We start from the raw sequence: 23615 nt of genomic DNA, 5'->3' as shown, positions 1-23615 counted from the left end.
GCCTCATTAGCCTGGCGTCCGTGTCCAGAGGGAATGATGGGAAACGATGAACCTATTGTTGGCACAAATATAGGAACACGAGCAGCAGGGGTGATTCCCACCTTCAACCAGCAGCTCTGGATCTTCACCAGACCTACGTTGAGTTTGCCATATTCTGCCAGGAAAAAAAACTGATTCCATGAGTCAGGATGATTAAAAAAATACTTTGGGCATAAAAAATAATGAGATACTAAGTCAAACTTATGTGACAAAATTCAGATGTATGAAAATGAAATAAGAAGCTTTTTCAGAATTTTCTTAGTATTTCATTGATTTATTGAAACGTTTAGTCCTAATTTAGACTTTGAAACCTAAATGCTTCAACTAGAGTGCACATTTTTATTGTGTATCATACTTTTGACTGAAGTTGAAACTTTTACTTTATAGTGTATTTTTAATTTATTTCAATTTTTTACTGAATCAGAAAAGTTCATTTTATCTCTCACTTTCTAACTGAACTGTGTTTCAGCATTTTAACTTTGCATCATGCAGTTTGTTGCATCTCATTTGTCAAAGTTTCAATTCTGACTTAAAGTATTTGACCTAAGTCGAAATATTTGCTTTCCATCCCATAACTGATTTATTTAAATCTTAAAAGTCAGAATTTTGACTTTGAAAGTCCGTATTATTATTTTTATTTTATTAAACTTTTCACTGAACCAGAATTTTTCCTTTTGTCTCACTTTTTAAGTGAATTGTTACTCAGTGATACTTCGTATCATACAACTTGTTCTTGCTTCTCATTCATTTGAACTTGTTTATTTTTGACCTAAGTAGAATTTTTTGCTTTGTTTCCCATAATTCTGATTTATTTAAATCTTAAAATTTGAATCTTATAATTTTGACTAAAGTCCATTTTGATCATTTTGATTTGTTTTCTGATTGAGAAGTTTTGCTTTTTGTCTGACTGTGATTTTTGAAGTTTTATGAACGTTTTAAGAAAGTTGAAAGATTTATTTTCAACATGTTTGCTATATTTAAAGGCAACAGCAGCAGAGAGGAGAGGACATGTCATGATTTGTACTTAAGCAAAGGCTTGACTGGTTATAATTGTGGCTGATGTCTCCCGTGGGACATGAGGAGTTGGGGTTCATTTGTGCTCCAAGGGCAAACCATAAGGGGCAGCAGACCCACTCACAAAAATGAAGCATATATGAGTCCCGTGGGGCATCCTGGGTACACAAATGTACAAATAGGGAAAACTTTGCAATAAAAAAGCCGGAACACTCACCAGCTCCAACTTCACATAAAGTGAACCCACAGTCCTGCCAGATTCTTTATTGAAAATAAATTACGCCCAATAAAAGGCTCTTACAACATCATAAACCCTATTTTGGAAAGAAAACAAAGAGCAGCGTGCTCTCTTTAAATGAACTGGAGCAGCAACTTTCCTCTTTGTACTTCGTTCAGTCAGAAGGAGGAGGATCAACCTGCCTTCTCGTCCACGTGAACTGATCTTCACGGAGATTCTCTGCTGCTCTTATTTACCCAAAGCTGTTTCGAATATAAACTGAGGACTCGGTGGAGTTTGGAGGCTTCAGAGGGAAGCATGCGCACCTTCTACAGTGATTGATTTAATGAGGTGTTTGCAGAAGTGTTTTTAAAAATCCTGATGTCACAGATTAGAAGTTGAAAGTAGCGGACCACCGGCTAACTCTCCTTCTGGACCAAAGAGCTGTTAGTTGCAGTAAAGGTTGTGATGACGTGAGGGCACACGTCTTCGGAACAATTCAACTAATCTGTTGCCTTCACGCAGAGGACATTTGGTGCCTACGCTCACAATAAGTCCAAAGTCACGTGACACTGCTCCCTGTCACATTCAGACTCTTGTGATCAGGTTTAGAGCCCCTGCAGCCCTGGATCACCATCAGGACCCTGAGCTCTGATCGGGGTCTGTTGGTTGTTCCTGGTTCCAGACAAAATAAGATAGAAGAAGTGACTTTGAGGTTGGAGCTCCTGAACTTTTTTAGATTTGCTTTCGTTTAGACTTTCTCCCGTCTTAGTATTTGTGCGTTTTCAGCTCGATGTCTGCCTCCTTTCGTGAAGCACTTGCATCATTTCTGATTACCTGTCCTGTGAGGGGTCATCATGGTCTGGGCTGAAGAAGTATTCGCATACTTTTTTAGATCTTGATCGACTGCAGACTGAACAGAAGTCAGCCGTCAGACTTTTAACCAGAACAAAGAACACAGAATGTTATTGATTACTTTTCAGCGTCTTCGTGGCCTCCCTCCCTGCTGTCTCTGACCTTTTGGTCCCTTACGCACCGGCACCTACCTGGAGATCCTCGGGCAGAGGTCTGTTCCAGAGGAACAGCTCCATAAATAAAGATTATTATTATTATTAAATTAACTGCCAAGTAAACGTCCTGCCTTTTTCATGGAAGCTAAATGTGTTTTATTATTTAGTCTATTATCAAACTGTACGGTATCAATGAATTATTATTACTGATTCAGCGGCATTTTGATATTGTAGCTGGTGTATGTGAAGCTCATTTGAAATAATTACAGGGCACACAGCATTTTTCTAAACTGATCACAGGTTTTAAATGTGAAAGCTGTAAAGTAATTATATAATATAAATATATTTCTCAGTAGCACTGAGTAAATACTGCACCTGAAGTTTTTACATCTCATCAGAGCTGAAAGATATTTAACTAAAGTGATAAAACACGTGACTAAAAGGAGCACTATAATGTGAACATGTGTGTATTTAACGTGAGGAAGCTCTACTGATTCTTTTACATGAACAGATGTTAATGGCGCTGAAGTGTGCGCGCACATGTTAAAATGCTTCTGTCGTGTGCGCGCGCAGGCGCGTGTCTTCCGCCTTATAAAACATGTTAATTGCTTTGTTTTGTAGAAACTCCTGAAAGGAGGGAACAAGTGGCGGGAGGAGGGGGGCGGGGCTCACACCTACCTGCAAAGAAGCAGCTCGAGCTCTTTCCTCAGAGCAGGTGTCGGTCAGGTCTTCATGGTGTGTTTGCTGCAGATCAATGAAACTCACATCATTTCCTTCTCCACCTTGAGAAGGTAAAAAGCTACTTGAGTGTATTTTATTTTAGAAACATATTTTATTTTAGGTCACAGCTACATTTCAGCCTGAAGGTGTGAACCTGGGAACATGAGGCAGCTCCGAGGCCATTTGGCCCCCTGCAGCTCAGGATTGTTTTGCTGTCAGATGCTAACAGCAGGCTAGCAGAGTTAACAGACTGCAGGGTCTGAAAACTAGCACCTTCAGGATGCCCCCCCCCCCCCCAACAACACAGATTCACACAGAATGCAGCCTAAAGCATCGTTTATTTGTTTCATTCAAATACACTAATACCCAGTTATTATGTTCTTAGATTTAGAATTCCTTGATGTTGTGCAGGCGAGCATCTGAAACTTGAGATCAATATATTCTGATAATAAACACTCTAAAGGTTTGTTCCCACCCTCCGCAAGTGTCTGACAGAATGTAGTTATTTATTTAAAAATAAATACAGCAAATTTTAGGAACAAACTGAAGCTTTGTGAAATCATTTGTAAATCATTATTCATCAATAAAAATGATCATCTTTCACCTTCTGTCTCTGTTAGGTAAGAGAGGGCGGGGCCAAGAGAACAGTCACCCGTTTGGCGGTCTGCGCATGTCTGTGCAGGTGTCAGTCTTGACGCCTGGTTCAGCTCCCTCCGCTCACACCTCAGCGGACTTTCCCACGGCTCAGCCCCCCCACCCTCCTCCCCTCGGCCACGCGGCACACGCCTTGTGTTCTCTCACCTCAACAAAAGCTCGTGCCGCCTCTTTTCGGACCATTTGGGCACGTGTTGGGGGACAAACGGTGCGCAGGGTACAGATCGATAGATGGATGAAACGAAAAGGAAGTTTACAAAGGAACATTCAGGGAAAGTAAAACTTAATAAGGACGTAGTGATGTGTCTAATTTAAAGCCAATTAAAGACCTGCGTTTGTATCCACACAGGTGAGCAGCCCGCAGGTGTGTGACCTCAACACAGGCCTGTTTCTGATATAACGGGCAAAAAGACACCTGGAAATGAGTCACATCTGTTATTTGGGATATTAAACCTTCTCCACTCTGTCCGAACATCACTGTTGGGCACGCGCTGACGTGCGCGTGACGGACCAAAGTGACAGGGTCCTTTGTGGAGACGGTAAAAGCTCCGATAAAAATCTCCTTCTGAGCGCGTGGCGTGCTTTTGTGGAATCTGACGACCTGAGAGGAGTGTGGGGGGGGGGGGGGGGTCGACGATAAGCAGATGGCGCGCAATCGAATATGTGCATATTGTCGGCTGATGCTTCCTGGTGTTGTGTGCACGCGTCCCCTGAGTTCTCCAGGGAGCTGCGCGTGCTGCAGAGCTGGTAGCCTATGTCTGATGGACGGGCGCGTGCGTCTCATTACTGAGATCTCCTGTTTCTTCTGCGCAGCGACAGTTTAGTGCTTTAAAAGTCTTCAGGTTGAACTCACCTGTGTTTCTCAGGTGAAGGACTTTAAGGCAAAAATACCGCGCCTGTTTGTGGGAAATAAGAAGGGGACGCGCGCGCGCGAAGCCAACTTACATTCATTGTTAGAATCGTTGTTTATAGTCCGCGTGCGGGTTTATATCATATTATTCATCTGTGTGCTGCTTTTGTCACGTGTGTGTGAGTGTGTGTGTGTGTGTGTGTGAAGCGTGCCTCGTGCCGTCGGTGGGGTGCGGGGTTGAAGTCAGGGCCAGCGGAGGCACGCGCTGCCCTCATTAGAATGACAGTAGAGGGCGAGGTGGGTCGCGAGCACACAGCTTGTCAGCAAGCCCCCCCCCCCCCCCCCCCCCACACACACACACACACTCACTCACACACACTCACACACACACACACACACACACACACACTCACTCTCACACACACACACACACTCACTCACACACACACACACCCACCCACACACACACACACTCACTCACTCACTCACTCACTCACACACACACACTCACTCACTCACTCACTCACTCACACACACACACACACACACACACACACTCACTCACTCACTCACTCACTCACTCACTCACTCACTCACTCACTCACTCACTCACTCACACACACACACACACACACACACACACACACTCACTCACTCACTCACTCACTCACTCACTCACTCACTCACTCACACACACACACACACACACACTCACTCACTCACTCACTCACTCACTCACTCACTCACTCACTCACTCACTCACACACACACACACACACACACACACACACACACACTGACGGCTTTACTTTTGGTATATTTCGATAATAATAGTTTTTGTATAAAGCAGCCAGACTCTGAGTCACGTGACACATTACATCTGTATAATATTTATAATTATTATTGCTCTCATGTGTTCATCACTTTAATGCTGCAGCTGTTAAGGTGGAGTTTATTTCAATGACTGTATTCTTCAGCCTTGGTTATAATTTTGACTTGTAAATAATTGTTATCCTATATTGACTGTGATTATATTTATACATGTACCAGAATGTTCTCTCCTCTGTGCTGCCTAAACTTCAGGTAAGTGGGATTAATAAAGGAAAATATGATCTTATTCTGCTGGCCGGTTTAACACACTGCTGCATAGTAACACAATGTCATTACTGCTGCACTACCTTAAGCAGAAACTACAGTTTTCAGCCTATACTTGTTTTTCACCTGTAAGAGAGTTTTTTACTCCAAGAAAACCACCCTGCAGTCGCACTGAAGTGTAATATTCAGTCTCAGCGTTCCGGTTGAGTGGTACACTTGTGGATATATACTGTGTACTGTGTGTACTTTGTGTACTATGCGACTGTTCATAGCCAATCACAAAAGGGGAAAAAGCCCCTCTGAAGTGTGGAGTAGATGTATAAACTGGGGAAAAGGTTATTATTATTGAAGTTAAGTACAAGTACCTCAAGACTGTATACACATTGGTCGCAGTACCTGAGTTGATGTCCAGTTACTTTGCATTACTGCACCTGTTTACTGAATTCAGGGCGAGTGTGTTTTACTTCCTCCTCAGTAAATAAGTATCCAGAAATGTGATTCATGTTAATGACATCAGAGCAGCTACACACTCTGAAGGGGGGGGGGGGTTATAACACAGCTGGGACCCCCAACACACACACACACACACACACTTCAACAAAATGTATCTGAAGTCTCCAAACAGAAATGCTTCTGCCCCCCCCCAGCGCCTCCCCTACCCGGACAGGAGGAAGCGAACAGAAAGGTGGTTTTGTAATGAGCACATCATATCTCTGTAATCTTCGGACTGTGACTTGCAGTTTCTGTGTCTCCATACTGACGTTTTTAGTAAAGTAGGTTTATATTTCTTCAAGTATTCAGGTTGAACTCCATCATTTCAAACTATAAATGCTGATCTGATCAATACTTTTCTGACAAATCTTGGTAATCCATGTACATGTGTACCTTATGTTGCATTTTAACCCCCCTTTGAAGTATCTTACAGTAGAATAAGTAGAGTTTGGTTATAGCTGAAACATCTGCACTGCGTTTTCTTGCTGAGCATCTAAAAACAGGAGAACTTTACCTATTTGTTCTCAAAGGGTAACATCTGGATTTTGCGACCTGGGCCTTAATGCCCCTTGGTTCTTTGTTTGTTTGTTTGGTCTACGTCACTGATTAGGACAACATTTTTCTAAGTGATCCAGTACTGCGTGAACAGCGAAACTGCTGCGTTGTCCCTGCGCTCCCTCAAAGCGCGTCCACTAAAGTGCTTGTTGACAGGCTGTTGTCACAAGAGTCTGACATCATTATGGAAAAGAGCTCAATCCTTTTTGTTTAACCAGAAACTTTCTCTCTCCGCAAATTCGCCAGACTCCCTTGACAAAAGCCGTAATTACAGTACCGCGAAATGAGCGCGTGTCGGTGTGTGAACGTGCTGCTTTGACCGGGGGAGGCAGTAAAAGGAGCGTTTGGCCGCTCAAGCTGCTGTCGCCTGACAGTTTGTTCGATTGCCCCGCTGTAATTGCCCCCTCGGTGGTGAAAGCGAATCCAAGCTGGGGCCCCTGTTTGCACGCATGGTTGCCTAGAAGACTCCTTGGCACTCCACACTGCAAGAAATGTCCCCTTTCCCCCTGACTTTAGTTCAGCTTACACTGTGCACACCATTGCAGCGTGTAGACAACTGGCTGCAGGAAATAATGTCTCATGTTACATTTCTCCTTTTGACAGACTTTTTTAAACTCATGCAGCACCGAGTTAGATTCTTATCAGCAGCTTCGCGGTTCATGTCTGTGCAGGTCGCGCCTGCTGTCCGGAACAGGAATAGAAACCAACGGCTGCCTGGAAAGATCCAACAAACATTTTAAAATAAAACAATAACTTTTGGCTGATGGGAATCTGAAGGGTAGTACACGTCTCGTGCAGTCGTCTCTGCCCCCAGGCCGATGGCACTTGTTTGACAGGGACTTTAACTCCTCACATTGTTTTCCTTTGAAGTGACTTGAAGAAAAGTTTCGGTTTGAATGAGCCAAGTTCAGTCACAGCGCAGCGCGCGTGTCGCTGCGGCAGGACTTGTTCTTCAGGTGGATATTTTTTGCAGCGCCCCCCCCCCCCCCCCCCCCCTCTCACCCCAATCCTACCCCCTCCTACTCTTATAAAGCTGAGGTGTAACCGCAGCTGCCACAGTCCAGAGTTCAGCAGCCGAGCGGATCTTTACCCACATGTCTTTGTTTATGCATCCAGCCACACACTGACTGCTCCTCTGACTTTGAAGCTGTTTTTTAATTCCTTCCCAGAGCGTTTTTACTCTTTATATTTTTTTCAGCCGACGCTCTCTGTTTTCCTCCTTCGGACCCGTTTGGATTTTACGCATAAATTTACGTTCCGTGGACCTCCGGCGCTTTCTGTCCTGGACGCCCCGTGCCGACACGCTATGGCCCGTTTGTTACTGTCGTGTCTCCTGCTGTTTGTATCAGCGCAGACGGTGAGTAGCACTGCCAGGACACTTGCGGGAAGTCAGCTTACTTTTTTCACTTCACAACCGCGGTGGGGTTTTTCTGTGCTGGTTGCTGGTGACGCGGGGAGCTTTGGAGACGGGCGCTTTTACGCGCAGCGCGCCGACCTCCTTTTATAGTTTTACTTCATTTCTGCGGAAACTATATTACCTACATTTAATTTCACATATTTTTGCATACCTAACTGGTAAATGATGCAGTGCAGAGAGTCAGAAGTCACTAATACCAATCGATGTCTGCAGAAATTACAAGAACGGAAGTTTCATTGAATATGCTAACGTATTTTAACCTTTATGCATGTTTGCTTGTGTTCTGTGTATTTTCTTCATCATCTATTATTTTCTCACATCCGGTGATATTTTATTTCTACTCAGTGTTTGAACCTTCCCTCCCCCACTCCTCTGCCCCTCTCAGGCCCTCTCCTCCGGGGTCTTCGAGCTGAAGATCGACTCCTTCAGCAGCTCCCGCGGTGTCTGCCAGTCCCAGGACTGCCAGATATTTTTCCGCGTGTGTCTCAAGCACTCGCAGGACGTCATCAACCCGGAGCCGCCGTGCACATACGGCACCGCGCTCACCCAGATCTTCGGCGCTGACTCCGACTCCATCTCCAAGAGCGCGCCCATCAGGGTGCCCTTTCACTTCAAGTGGCCGGTAGGTGACGAAAATCACACGGGTTCTCTTCAAAAGTCTGAGTTTTAACACCTTTAGTCCTCCAAAATTCTGCGTGTTCCACGTTCCTCTTGATAAATACTTTCTTATATCTACCTCTTTGTCCACAAATAAGGTTAAGAGTATGCAGCTACAAGACTGAAGGAGCGAAGTTTTCAGCTTGTTAAACACACAGATAACATAGAAGGACGATATTGAACCATACGAATAAAAAATGACTGTCCTGCAGGACAAACAGTCACGCAACGCACATGCAGGTGCAACCATTCCTTGCCTGATAGGTCTGCTCATTAATTGATCCGGTCTAACTCATTTCAGGGGACTTTCTCTCTGATCATTGAAGCCTGGAACGCGGAGTCTTCTGGCCTCGAGCCTACAGGTAAACTGCTGCTGCAGTGTCGCTGCTTCACCGCCAGGCGGCGACACAGGCGCTGTCTCCACTTGACACACACAAACACACACACGCACACACCGCCTGGAGAGGACAGTTCCTGTTTGCTTAAAGTAAACAAACGTTAATGCAGGAGTTCAGCCGTGAAAACTACATCTATAAAACTTGCTTTGAGTACCACAGACTTACTATAGAGCATCAGTGAAATGGAAGAGATGCCACAGGAGGTCACTATCAGATCACACAAACATAAACTCCCCAAAGAAGATTCTAGAATATGAAAGAGTTTTTGCATTATTTGAACTGTTTAACACATATTCAGGATGTAACAAACCACTCCCTCTAAAAATAAGCCCTTAGGTATCTGACACACAATAAATTCTGACATCTCTTCTCTCGTTCACCCAGAGAACCAGAACAACCTCATCAGCCGGATGGCGACCCGCCGCAGGCTGACTGTCGGGGAGGAATGGTCCCAGGACGTGCAGTTCGGCAACCAGAGCGAGCTACGCTACTCCTACCACGTGGTGTGCAACGACCACTACTACGGCTCCGCCTGCTCCGCCTACTGCCGGCCCCGCAACGACACCTTCGGCCATTTCACCTGCGACGACGATGGGAACCGCCACTGCCTGGAGGGCTGGATGGGCGAGTACTGTGGTACCCGTAAGTGTTAACACTGAACTTTCCCTGCTCCCTGTAACTAAACCCTGTCTCTGTGGTGCGGGGAAGACTTTAACCCGTGTTCAAATCACAGCTGTCAGGTGCTTGTGTAAAGAGTTTGCTATTTCATTCTCAAACATGCCCAAAACCACCAGAATGATCCTTGAAGACATCATCATGTTGTTATAATATGGCATTGTGGGTTTAATTTGTGTCTTCACAATCTAATAGTGAACTTAAAGTGCATTATGATATTAAAAAGTATTTTATTTGCTATAGTATCGATTTAATATTTTTGAAATAATCCTCTAATATGTAAGGACTTACAGTTTGTCTGTAGCACTCAGCAATGACTCTGTTGGGATGTCAGGAAGTTGTGATATTTGTAAAGCGTCCTGAGGGGGTTCATTGCTTTGATTCTCCAGACAGCAATGAAGGTTATTTTTAACTTGGATAATAAATAAAAGGCGGTGACATGGCCTGTAAAATGCATTTCTAACAGTAGTGTGACCCCTCGTCCTCGTCCTCCTCCTCCTCGCCTCTCCCTCCATTTTTATTCTAACGTTTCTTCAGACTGGGAGCAAGGAGGTTGGGGGGGGGCTTGGCGCTTAATTTTTTTGTCCAGCGGCCTTGAAATTGTTAAGTCAAGCAGTTGTCAACGCCATCGCTGGCCCTGGTGGCTGTGGAGGACAACAAAAAAAGATCTTAGAGCTTCTGTCGTTTCCAGCGTGTGTGTTGGCTCTGAGGTCTGCTGCTTTTGTTTTGAGCTCAACAATGGGCCCCTGGTCGGCCCCCACTCGGCCCCCGGCCTGCACGCCCTCTTTAACAGGGACACGCGCTGGAGCTTAATGTGCGCTGCCTTGCGTGAAAAGAGACGGCATGTGTTGCTTTTGTTGTGTGGGCCAGCTGCTTCGTTCACTACTTAACAAGCACTTGTAGGGGAGTGTGTGTGTGTGTGTGTGTGTGAGAGAGGCCCTGAGAGGGGAGTTGTTTTGTGATTCGAACGAAGAACTTGAGACTCACACACACACACACACATGCACTCACAGTAATATTCTCTCCTTCTCTCCCCCCTTTCTCCCTTTCCCTCTCTTCCTTTGACTTCCCTCCCTGCCTGCGTTCCCTCTCCTCCTCCCATCAGCCATCTGTGCAGTGGGGTGCGACAAGGATCACGGTACCTGCGATGATCCCGGGGAGTGTGTGTGCCGGCAGGGCTGGCAGGGCGAGCGCTGCGACCAGTGCGCCCGTCACCCCGGCTGCGTCCACGGGACCTGCCAGCAGCCCTGGCAGTGCAACTGCAAGGAGGGATGGGGCGGCCTGTTCTGTGACCAAGGTGGGTTCATCCTCAAAAACTGCCCAGCCTGTCTGGTTGACAGGCAGGTGACTGGTTTATTCACAGGTTCACTCAAAGATCCACAAGCTTTGGTCGGTGTGCTACCAGTTTTAGGACAAAAAACAAAGCATTTTTGCATTTCCTGTGTAGTGAGAATTTGAAAACACACGGATTATGACTAATAATGAGTGTTGTCCCTCACCATTGTCGCTGTTAAAGCAGACTAACGTAGCTACTAACCCACAAATCATGTCAGTTTAACTGTCGACTTACTAACCAGCCTGATCATTGAAGCGCTTTAAATAAGTCTCACATCAGACTCCAGCTGTTTTCATAATTGGGTATAATTTAGAATCAAATCATTTCTTTCAATAAAAATCACCTTGCAGAGACTTAAAATCTCCCGTAGATAGATTTTCCATCAACATCCTGCCGTCATAGATATTTATTTTTTGTTACTGTTTAATAAAATGTTGATGAACTTGCAGACTGAGAAAAAAACTGTGCTGGTGAAGAAAAGCTCAGACATTCAAATGCACATTAATAATTTAATAATGTGTTTATTGTCTTCCCACCCACCCAGACATCGTAGCTCTTGAATACAACAATATTTGACAGCTGAAGTCGAAGCCTCTCACCAAATCTTCTAGACTTCAAATCCACCTACGCTTTTAAATGCTCCAACCAAAATGTCAAATGCCAGTGTGATCCTTTAAGTATCTGTTTTTATTCACAAATTCCAGTGGTGTTCTTTTACCCATCTGTAGGGGTGGACTACCAGTTTATCATTATATTGATTAAGTAAACAACAGTTATATTGTAACTGCAAGACAAACTGTGTAAACGTAAACAGCAGTAGTGATGGAAGTGAAAGGAAACATCAGGTTATAACATCTCATACCACCTTTGCACCTGTGCAGTTTAAGCTTTTTGCCACTGCTTGCAGAATACATTGAATAAATGAATAAGTACCCATTACTAGATTCTGTATTGGGTCCACAGAATTCACTTTAATGTAAAGTTGTTAATCATCTGCATATGAGCAAATAAAAATAAAAGGTTTCCCAAAACCAACATGATCTGCTCTGTTTTACTACATTTTTTCATTACTGAGGCTTTTCTGCCTGTTAAAGGTGTCACATTGAAACCTTTATAACCTAAATAAGAAATGCCAACTTATCCACGGTACAAGGTTTTTTTTTTTAGATATGAAAGATAATGTAGTCTTTATTCTCTGAACACGGCATGCCTCCATCAGCTGACCCGTGGTGTGCCTCAGGGCTCCTTCCTTGGTCCTCTTCCATTTTCCTTTGTTTTCACCTGATTAGGAAGTTGCTCCAGGTGTATATCTTACAATTGTTTACCTGAAAACAGTCCAGGATATATCTGTGCTTAAATACAGTATCATTCATCTATAAGCTACCATTTAAACCAGCCATGAAGTGTGATCTTGGAACAGCCATGTGTTTGATTCTACTCTGCTGCTCTGTCAGCAGTTATAAAGGGTTATAATACTGCTTACAAACTAATAACCAATCGGTGTCTCAGTGTGTCTTTCCAGAGTGAGATCTTTCAGGTTCGTTGCCCCTTAAAGCTTGCATGATTTTATCATTTCTGCTGGCCTTCAGATTTATCACGTCTCTTTATTATTGTGCATTACAACATTTGCTTTACACATTATGTTTACTTATTTGAATGAGAAGGTTTGACTTGGTATGAAACTGCCCGGATGGAAATGTCGTGACCGTTTTTCAGGCTGAGCAGACAGTAGCAGATTGTAGAATGGACTTTGTGTTAGCAAAGTTTATTGGTGAAAAGCTGATGGGGGTGTGAATCTGTAAATTTGAGGGTTCAGCACAAACATCACATCTGCTACATAGCAGCTTTAATTTGGCAGTTTCACACAAATGTATTTCTCATTTGACTCTATCAGGCAAAGAAAGGTTTTGACATTTACCACAAAGCAAGTTTGAGATGTCTATGCAGAAAACACATGAACCCTTATAAACCATTTAATTTATGTTTCAAAAAACCTCCACCAGCTACAAGAAATGTTATACTGAAATGTAAGTAATGTTCATGTGTCTTCAAAAGTTGATAAGTTAATAAGAAAAGGAATTAAAATTCTTAAAAAACCATACAAAGACATCCAGCGCCATTTGTGGCTCGTGTTTTGATTTGTCTTTTTATTATATAGCTTACATTTTCTTATAACTAACACTAAGTGTGGGGTGGGTCACTAACCTAACCTTGCTGTTCTCATCCTGTTTCTTAACTCCAGACCTGAACTACTGCACCAACCACAAGCCGTGCCAGAATGATGCCTCGTGCACCAACACCGGTCAGGGCAGCTACACTTGCACCTGCCGGCCTGGGTTCACCGGAACAAACTGCGAGAACGAAACCAACGAGTGTAAAAGCAACCCCTGCAAGAACGGCGGCAGCTGCAAAGTAAGTCACTTTTCACACTACATACATCTTCACTGAGATCAAGAACACTTGATCAGCCTACAAAACTTTTAGATCGACTTTCAAGTTTGGGTCATTTAGCAGATAGCTTTGTTCCAGAATCAGTGAAAAAGACAATTTTAATTCAATAATATCTGACAAAGACAGAAACATTAGGAAACTAAATAAAAGCATGTTACAGGAGAGGTGCCTGGACTGAGAAATCATCACCTCCTTCCCTCCTCACCTCTTTTTCTCCTCCCGTCTTTCCTCCAGGATTTGGAGAACGATTATTCGTGTGCCTGCCCTCAGGGCTTCTACGGTAAGAACTGCGAGATTAGCGCCATGACATGCGCAGATGGGCCATGCTTTAATGGAGGAAAATGTGTTGAGAACGACGCCGGCGGGTACAGCTGCCGCTGCCCGCCCGGGTACACCGGCTCCAACTGCGAGAAGAGGATCGACAGATGCAGCAGCAACCCCTGCGCTAATGGTACGAACCTTCTGTAACCGCTTCTTTTACTTTTACTTTTAAAACATCATACAGCCAGACTTCCACTCATATATGTAATTTCACAGTGGAATGATTTTGATTTAGGTGAAGTTATTTTTACAGTATTTTTGCAGCCTTGTAGGTGGATTCAGCATCAGTGTAGACCCTCATTCCAGGATCACTTACGTCACTTTATTACACAGTGAGATATGAACATTGTCATTTTCAAGATTTATTTAAGTGAGCACTCAAAAAAGCTTTATTAGCTATAGAAGAAAAAAAAAGGTCAAATTTTAGCAAAATCTTTCATATAACAAATAATTTCCTGCATTTCATTTGTTTGTCAACAAGGCCAGAGTGTATCCATTAACCTCTGGATTGTTGGACCAATCCTGTGCTTACTGCATTAATCTGATGCTGATGAAAGAATAAACATTCAGCATACCACATACATCTGAGGAATGTGATTTCAGAAACACTTGTTTCGGGACCGTCCTGTCAGTACTTGCCAGCTAGGTTAAATGATCTGAGCCACAGAACAACCGCCAAGCCTCTGACTTGTGAATTAAAAGAATCAAGCTATGAGGCTCGGTGGAGATGGTTGAGGCAACTCTGTCTAAACTTTCTAGTTTAGACTTGCAGGTGGCCAGCATTCAACCAGTTCATGTAATCCTTTTTCACTTCATACCGAGTGAAGCAGCTCCAGATATCGATGCATCTTAAGAATCTTGGCTTTTTGTTCCCATCAGTGTAAAGCCCTGATTGTTTTTTGCAGTTCTGTGAAACCGCAGTTTTCTCACGATGACCTTGACTGAATGCCTGTATATCCTGACGGGTGGCTTATCAGTCAGTTAGTTATTTATTTATATACCGCAGTTCATCTAATGTCAATCAATATCAAACTGTTTACAAGAACAGGCTGGTATAATGATTAAATGATGCCACAACAGAGAGTTAAAGTCAAAAGGAACATCCAGAAGATTCACAAACTACTTCATCAGTGGTCTACGCTGATTGGCATTAAAACGTAAATAATGTGTTTGTCTAAAACAGACTTTTGTGACCTTTTGTGTTGTTTTTAAAATGAGAGACGGCTTTAGATTTGTCAAAGTTGTGACTGCAATAAGTTCTTCGTGTACCCCAGAATACTTGTTTCTATAGGATCTAATTCAGAGACGATTGTGTACACTTAAACCTTTAAATAAATCTAGAAGTTAATCCCTTTTCTCCTGCTGATATTATAAAAGTAAAAGACAAGTGGGCCACGAGTTGAGCCCTGTGGAACGCTGCAATTAAAACTGCGGGGGCAGTTACAGATGATCCTTCTGTAAGATAAATTTAAGACTGCAGTCTGTCGCAGTACTAATAATAAACTCTGAAATGAGACTGAAACAGTTGACAGTGAGTGATGAATGATCAGCGTTCCCAGCAGAAATACATTTTTATAAGTTAGCATACCAACAGTTAAGATGAAAGCACTTAAGGAAAGAAAAATTAAATGTAGTTATACTTTACCTGAAATGACCTTCGACCTCCTAACTAATGAAATGCAAATGCAAATGCATAAAATCATTCCTGAAGAATCAGTTACTTCCTGAAGAAGTTTCTTTTAAGATTCGGTCTGTATTTATTCAGTTAAATGCACTTAGTGTGTGAATTTCTTATTGCGGGATGGTGTCACATCTATTAGTTATATTAGATTGGAGCAGAATGTCATTTAAAACAGTGATCTGGTATAAATAAAAATAATGATTATCTTGGTTTAAAGGCCACTAGTAATAACAAGGGCTAATGTGTTGGAGCTGATCCATGTTAGATAAAGTCCACTTCATTGAGTCAGCTACCCTCAGACAGAAAGCGAGAGTGAGGTAAGACACTAATGCCGCGCTTTTCTTAGTAAAATCTGTTGTATCCCAAAGAGCTTTTAAATTGATGTTCATTGCAGGGTTTACATTAATGTTGATGTTTTGGGTCTCCTCATGAGAAAGTATCGCGTGACACATATTTAATACAGTTAAAAGCGCTTCTTTGAAATACCGCAATAGTAACTTTTCAGTAATTGTGTGTGCAACCCATCTGCAAGTTTTTGCACACATCCAAACTGTGCGAAAACTGAAAGTAGAATAATCACAAACAGCAGTGCATTAATTCGGAAGTGAGTTTTGGAGACAGCAAACGGTAGCTTAAGCCTTCTAAACACAAACATTTACAGTGCACATGCTTGGATGTAATTCAGTCATTTAGTGCACGACATAATGCACTCAAAGTTCTGTTGGTGCACATGCCAAAGGGAGCTGCATGACTCCACTGAGCTTGGTTCCTCAGACTCCATCTACAGGATGTACAAGTGAATTTGAAGGCAGTAGTATTTAACTGGGTTGTGACTTTGTCCCACATCTATCTTGTTTGTACATGAAACATTAGGAGAGGTTGAAAAACTGGTCAGGCATGACACGTGAATGTTGTCATTTGTTATTTTTACTGTGTACTCAAATGTGTCTGTGTTGCCAGATTGACAGGAAAGATAGGCAAGGAGAAAAGTAACTGAACTCACGTCACACTTCTGAGTTTGTGAATGAAAAAATGAGGGGACATGTATTAAAGGGGACAGCATTTGAGGCCCCCTTTTGCATGTGAGTGCATATGTTTTTGGTAGATTTATCCCCGATTTTCCCCTCCCGACAATCGGAGGAGAAATCTGGTCTGGGGGTGCAGATCCAGTTTTTCTGGAGAACAGAAAACCTGTTTTTTGTCATCCTGCCTCTTGCTTTAGTTTTTTCACACTGCAAAGCATTACTGCAGCAACTTGTTGCCCCACATCAGTTTTGTTAACATCAAGGGAACATGCTTCCCTTGAGCTCACGTGAGGTGGTGCATTACTCTCTCTGCCACAAAAATTCACCCTGTAGTGTGTGATGCATCATTACTTTCAAATCTTGTAGTGCGTGCATGTTTGAGATTAGAGAGAAGAACATGTGATGCAATATAACTTCAAAATCGGTTAGGGCATTAAAACTCCTGCAGTCTGACTTTCCCGGCTTTACGATCTGACTGCTTTGAAACTTGTTTTGAGATCCAAAGTTAGAATTTCCACCAGTTAATGTATGCAGAGATGGACGCATGATGTTTAGATTTAAAGCCTCACGTCGGAGGGCAGACAGACTCCTGGACTGCTGTCATGGAGGAGCCTCTGAACATGTCTTATCACCTTCAACACAAACAAACAAGCCTGTTGTTTTTTAGCAGTAACCCTGGCGACGCTCTTTCTCCACCTGGTTGCACTCGTCCTGTCGTCTTTGGCATGAATCCAGCACTGACAGCATTTCCAAGCCTGATAGAGCCGTCAGCGCCTGGCTGAGCCACGGCTCATTTCTCTCTTGAAATGCCTGGTGCCTTGTGTGCGTGCCAAAAGAGCCTTACACCAGTGTTTTTTAATGAGATAATATAGCCCGTTGCACCTCGCTGTGGCACGCAAAATGTATGTGAACCCTGTGTCATTCACTCATTTACTACAAATTGCATTCTTTTTACATCACTGCTTTACCATCAGTTTTTAGATTGATTGCCCTTTTCCCAAGCAGACATTACTTTCATTTTTTTTAAGTAATCTTGCAGAGACTTGTAACGTGCTCCAGAGCAATAATCCATCATAGTCAATAGTGTGCTGAGTTTTATTTTTGTCAAATGTCAGTCAGAAAGACAAGAAAGCATTATCCTTTTCAGATCATCCATGCTGGCTTGTTCTTGTGGGTTTAGTTTTGTGACAACATACCTAATGAATGCTGATGTTCCTACCAGCTCATGAATACACCGTTCAGGTCGGATTTTTAGATCAATCAGTATGATGACGTAGTTATGACAAAAGTAAAATCCAGCATAATGTTTATTGTGATTAATCTGCAACAAGTTTCATATCTCTGCAAGTTGAAACCAAAGGCTGGTTTGTAAAATGTCCAACCGTAAACCAGTAGGATTAAAAAGGTGTAAAAACACTGGCATCAAAGCTGTTCTCATGTCAGATGGACGTCTAGTCCAGTCAGTCCCACTTTTTGTCTGAGAGCAGACAGATAATCGGGATCAGACGGCTCCATTGAGAGAACTGGCATCATAAAATAAAACGTTATCACTTATTATTACAATTAACATACAGTTATCGCTGGCCTGCTGAGCGGAGTCGTCTCTGAGGGTCCCGAGTCAGCCTTCAGTCTTCCCTTAGGTCCTCATTAGCGTGTAGAAACCGCCGCCTGCTTATCTTAAATCAGTCATTCCTGCCTCTCAGTGAGCCTGACTTCGGGGGGAAAAAAACATCCTCATAACTGCTAAGTGGTGGGATGTAGCTGCGCTCTGTTTGCAGTCTTGCAACACAGCAGCTACACAGAACAACCAAATATGGTGCTGGTTCAAGACTTTATTTACACAGCGTTTTGCCTTCAGAGCTGTGTCAGGGGTAAACATCCCACAAGTTCAGTCGCTGCAGGACAAGCGTCCTCAGGTCCTCTACCTCTTGCCAAACAGATATTGATTTGCAACATTTACTGTAAGTCACTGCAAAAACATGTGACTATAATTAATCAAACAATAGACAGAGTCAGTTTAGTTTTTCCTCTTTCACAAATCTCTTCAGTGCTTTCTTCAGTTAATAATTTTACAGTCAGCTGCAGCGACAATAGAAAATGTCTCCTCGGGATGTTTCTAATCATGCACACATTTCTCTACTGAGGAGCAGCATCTGTTGTGAGGAAATGTTGTAATAAACAAGTTTTTTTCCCTCTCTCCTCTCTCTCCGTCCTCCTCTCAGTCCGGATGGAGACTTCTGTTTTGAACTCCGTATTTGAAAAACGTGGTCAGCTCTTAAGTTCGGTATAGGCTGGCAGAGACACTATAGCGTCCCCCAAGGCTCTGTTCTTGGTCCTCTGATTTTTACGATTTACATACCAGTAAACATCAGATTCAGTTTTGCAGATATGCATGTGATTCTCCCTTTAACATTTCGCATGCTTTCAGCAAGTGTTTTTCCTTCATGGCTGCACCCTGTTCTCCCTAATGTGTTAACAACATGTAACTTCCAGCAGTCACTGTCTTTCTTGCTCTAGATCTGTTACAGCCTGTCAGACAAACCTGAGGGCAATGTAATCCAGTGGCAGTTTAAAATCACATTATTTGTTTATTCTTCTCTTTACTCTTACATTTTATTACAGGTTGTCCATTTATTGGGTTTGGTTTGATATTGTCTTGTTCATTATTATGTGTAGTGTTCTTGTTCTTGTGAAGCAACCTTTCTCAAGAAGCACTAAACAGATCATTTGTGATTTGATGTATAAAACATAAAACCTCCATCTTCTGTTATGTGATTAGATGTTTTGCTCACAGCAGCCGTCCTTCTCATTCTGTCCTCACATCCTGTCTCTCTCCACCAGTCGTGTGTTAATAACTGAAACCTTTCTGTCTCCCTGCAGGCGCTCAGTGTTTGGACCACGGTAAACACGTCACGTGCCGCTGTCGGCCAGGCTTCACCGGCTCTCGCTGCGAGACCAACATTGACGACTGCGCCGGCAACCCCTGTCGCAACGCCGGCACCTGCATCGACGGTATAAACGACTTCACCTGCACGTGCACACTCGGCTTCACCGGTAAGGACTGCTCCGTGCGCACCAGCCCCTGCGACATCTTCCCCTGCGACAACGGTGGCACCTGTTACACCCACTTCACCGGCCCCGTGTGCCAGTGTCCGCCGGGCTTCATGGGCGCACGCTGCGAGTACTCTGTCACCAGGCCGACTACAAAACCGCCCGGGAAAGACGATGTCTCTCCTGCGCTGATCGCCGCTGTCGCCCTAGGCCTGGTGACGCTGACTCTGCTGGTGTGCGCCGCCATCCACATTCTGCGTCAGCTCCGCCGGGGCAGGAAGCTGACCGCCCTTTCCACATCTGTGAAGAACGACCTGGAGGCAGTGAACAACCGCAACGCAGTGATCGGTGGGGGTGGACCCAATAACGGGAGCTTACCAGGAGTGCCGCTGGGCAGCCTGAGAGAGAAGGAGGCCTTCCTCCTCTCTGGAGGACAATTTAAAGTGTCCAATAAGGATGCAGCTCTGATGGAGAAGGGCGGAGACAACATGGCCATGTTTAAAAACAAAATGGCCGACTGTAACCTGGCGAAAGAGGAGCAGCACCCGGCCAAGAACAAGTTTGACCTGTAAGGATCTGATGATGGTTTCATGGCTTTATGTTTGTGTATGTGTGTGTGTTCCCGTCCTTTTGACTTTTCCTTCTCGGCACACTCGTCTGTTCTGTGAGGACAGGTTGCTGCATGTTTGTCGTCTGTTATGTGATCACTCCGGTGTTCACAAAGTTATTTTTGCCAAAGTCTTTGTTGTTGCCACTGTAGCAACATTCTCTCTCTCTCTGTCTTTCAACAGACAGAAGTGTGACTCGTCCATCATCGTTCCTCCTCTCAGTTTTGGAAAGGACAATCTGTATCACCCAGTGTTCATCATCCCAGACCAGATGGAGCAGTGTGTGTTTGCTACTGAGGTGAGGACACGTCTACTCAAAGTTTCACTCAAAGATCCACTGAATTACATTCACGTGTTGTTTGAACAGTCTTGCAGTCTGATCACTCAGCCATTTGTCTATATAAAATATAATAATATAAAATAAAATATATAATATAGAATCAGAAAGTTTAAAACAGCTAACAGCTGTACTGTAACAAATCAGTGTGTTGTTTATTTTACTGACACTGATTGTTATCAGCACTCTGATAATATTGCTAATACTGATCTGATAATTCATTTATTCATTCATATTCTAAATAATGATCTCATCACAAAGTTTCAGCAATGCACTGTGAGTACACAGATATTTTTTATCTGCTGAGTTAACCTCCAGATATGTGCAGATCTATTAGTTTGACTGGAGTAATACATCATATTGTCGTCATATTGTAACATTTCAAGAATCTCTGAACTCTGAATGCAAGACAAAGATGCAAATTAATAACAATAATATGTTGTTTGTTACGTGTTCATAACCAACACATTCATTTGCTTTATAATCATCATTTGAGTTTCTGTCAACTCTCAAACCAGTTTTTAATTAGAAAATGTTTCCTGACTGCTAAGTCAGTCAAGTCAAGTAAATGACCAGATTTTAATGAAGAAATATACATATGGTTTTTGGTTAAAAGTGATTAGTTTGTCTAAAAAAGGCTACATAACAATATGACTTTTAAAATCGGCTTGTTTGTTTCTAGTGATGAATTCATTTTAACATAGATTTGGCGAGGAGTCATATTATGGACAGTTCATTTGTCCATTTGTTCATTTTGGCGAGCATTTTCATGTGTTTGACCCAAAAGATGTCATCCCATACCCCGATGACCAACCGCTGTTTCTTTGTCTTGTTCACAGGTGTAACCTCCAGTTTTCAAAGCGCCACTGGAGGAACTTCTACACTGAGGGGCTGAGATTTTTTTAGTCCAGGACAGTTCACCCAGAGGATCTATTCCACACACTTTTTTTATTTAATATTTATTACTGCTGCTCAAGGAAAGGAAGTGTTTTTCCATTCTTTTCTGCTTTGATATTGTCAGTGTTTGGATGACACTGACTCTGAAGAGAAGGAAAGAGCAGCGGCGGGGCAGAGCTAAGAGGAAAGACTTAATGTTTGGCGTCATTTGCACTATTTATCTTTTTTTTATACTTTAAATCTTAATATAATATTTCTGTCTGTATATCTGAATTTTCCTTTGATCAAACGTGAACGAGAGGGACGTAAACAGTTGTCCACCAATCGGAAAACTCCGGGGCCTTAGCTATGCTCCCGAATCATCGTGGCAACCGTTTCCTGTACACTCTCACAACATGTCAATCAAATCGCCTGAGGACCTGCTAACAGAGATGGGAGGCACAGCCTGAACATTCCCACAGATCATTTATCTCGGAAAGCTTGAACCGGTCAGTTTGTGAAATGCTTTCTATCATCACTCCGTCCATTTTGTTTTATTTTTGCTTTCTTTGGAAGTAAAGCATCACATTGTTGCCTGTTAGAAGAAGAATGCCAGCAGCCTTACAATCACGTCCAATCATATAAACTGAAGTGCCTCTTCTTATAATTAACTCCAGAAGGACTCACAGTGAGCAGAACTGGTTTCTTCTGGAAGCCACTGAGGGTTTTTATATGTATCTCATGTTCAAATCCTGTTAACCCATTCATTTCCACTGGAACCAGCCCTTTTCTACTGTGATGTGTTTTTTAATCCATTATATGTAGAGGACATCCATCCATCATTATCCCATTCTAACCCCAGTCTAGATGATGTTTCAGGTGAATCCGGGAGAGTTTGTACCTCTATCAACAATCAGCTGTTTCTTACATGTTCTCCTCATGACCAGATAATCTACCTTTAACAGTTTAAGGATAAAATTAATAAAAATAATAAAAGAAAAGTCATAAATGTCACAGGCTGGATGAAGGTCCAGGTCTGTTCTAGTGGTGTTTTCCCCACTGTTGTAAGATTATTTTTCTACAAGCCACAGTCACAGCCACTAAACAGGAAAACATTCAAATTCCCCGCTGTTGTCCTGCGACCTTTTATATTTAAAGAAAAGAAACTTTTCCATTGAAGGACTCCAAAGAGAGTTTTTTTAAAAATTGCTTCTTATTTTTATCTAATCCATTTGATACCAAAAATATGTGTTGTTCCTGTATAGCCGTGTGTTTGTGCTGTCTTCGTTAATTTAAGAAAACAATGCAATGTGTACATATCCTACGGAATATAGTTTTCTTATTTAAATTTTCCCCTTTGTAAATAATCTTGTATTTATGAAAGAGAATTGTATATATGTCTATGTTTATGTGCCTCATGTCTCGGTCAGAATCAAGAAATATATTTTTTCATAAATAAAGGAGAAAATAACATTAACGTCACTGTGTTGTTTCACACTTCTTCCTATGTGTGTTTATTGTGCTTTGACTTTGGCCATCATGTTAGGTAGACAACCCTACTCCTGTTGCAAACTGCAGCCTGCGTATTGTAAATTTAGTGGAGTGGCTCCGGCAGAAATGTTATTTTAACAATAATTTGTGGTATTTCTGTGAGGAATAGGCCTGACATTTTATGGAAAGAAAGGCAAAAATGTATATCTGTGATACATTTTCTAAGTGTAGGGTCCACTTACTCCTCAAGTCCAGAATGAATCTCCATGCAGAAGAATTTAAATTTGTTGTTTCTGTCAAACATTTCACAACAATTAACCAGGGCTTTTTGTTTCTAGAGTAGTGGCTCCACTTGGGCACAAATAATAACAATAAATGATCGATAATAATAAAAACCAAGTTTAAGTGGTAATAACATCAGATGCAGTAATCAGAAGATCAAAAAGGCTTTTGATTGGTTGTTACTCTCTGGCAGTTATCTAGTGTAACCACTTCTCTGTGGTGGTGGTGGATGATGAGCACCTGCTGATAAGCTCTTTGGTCATGGTGCTTTGTGTGTGTGTTGTCTGCTAACATATAGAGATTGAAATCCTGCAGCCGATCCAGTCTTCTCTGTCATCTGCATGCAGAATATTCATGATAATC

The 23615-nt window shown here is 42.7% G+C and overlaps 1 protein-coding gene across 1 annotated transcript; it reads left to right on the top strand.

The window, feature by feature from the left end:
* Positions 1-7687: 7687 nt before the first annotated feature.
* Positions 7688-22961, top strand: dlc (deltaC). The gene is made up of 10 exons (XM_038692625.1): positions 7688-8003; positions 8449-8685; positions 9022-9082; positions 9503-9760; positions 10899-11090; positions 13372-13541; positions 13815-14031; positions 19488-20226; positions 20450-20564; positions 21443-22961. Exons 1-10 carry the CDS (start codon positions 7953-7955, stop codon positions 21446-21448), a joined length of 2046 nt encoding a protein of 681 aa, XP_038548553.1. The 5' UTR covers positions 7688-7952; the 3' UTR covers positions 21449-22961.
* The last annotated feature ends 654 nt before the right edge of the window (positions 22962-23615 follow it).

The sequence above is a fragment of the Micropterus salmoides genome, unplaced genomic scaffold (genome assembly GCF_014851395.1).
Source record: "Micropterus salmoides isolate LMB-PRFRI ecotype aquatic unplaced genomic scaffold, ASM1485139v1 Ms_hic_scaffold_3, whole genome shotgun sequence".
Classification (NCBI taxonomy): domain Eukaryota; kingdom Metazoa; phylum Chordata; class Actinopteri; order Centrarchiformes; family Centrarchidae; genus Micropterus; species Micropterus salmoides.
This window is presented reverse-complemented; position numbering and strand designations above follow the sequence as displayed.

Bases quoted from the DNA above. Each gene is read 5' to 3' on its own strand.
- dlc (XM_038692625.1), top strand. From the start codon at position 7,953: ATGGCCCGTTTGTTACTGTCGTGTCTCCTGCTGTTTGTATCAGCGCAG. The intron at 8,686-9,021 runs GTAGGTGACGAA...AACTCATTTCAG, and splicing joins CCTTTCACTTCAAGTGGCCG to GGGACTTTCTCTCTGATCAT. The intron at 9,761-10,898 runs GTAAGTGTTAAC...TCCTCCCATCAG, and splicing joins GGGCGAGTACTGTGGTACCC to CCATCTGTGCAGTGGGGTGC.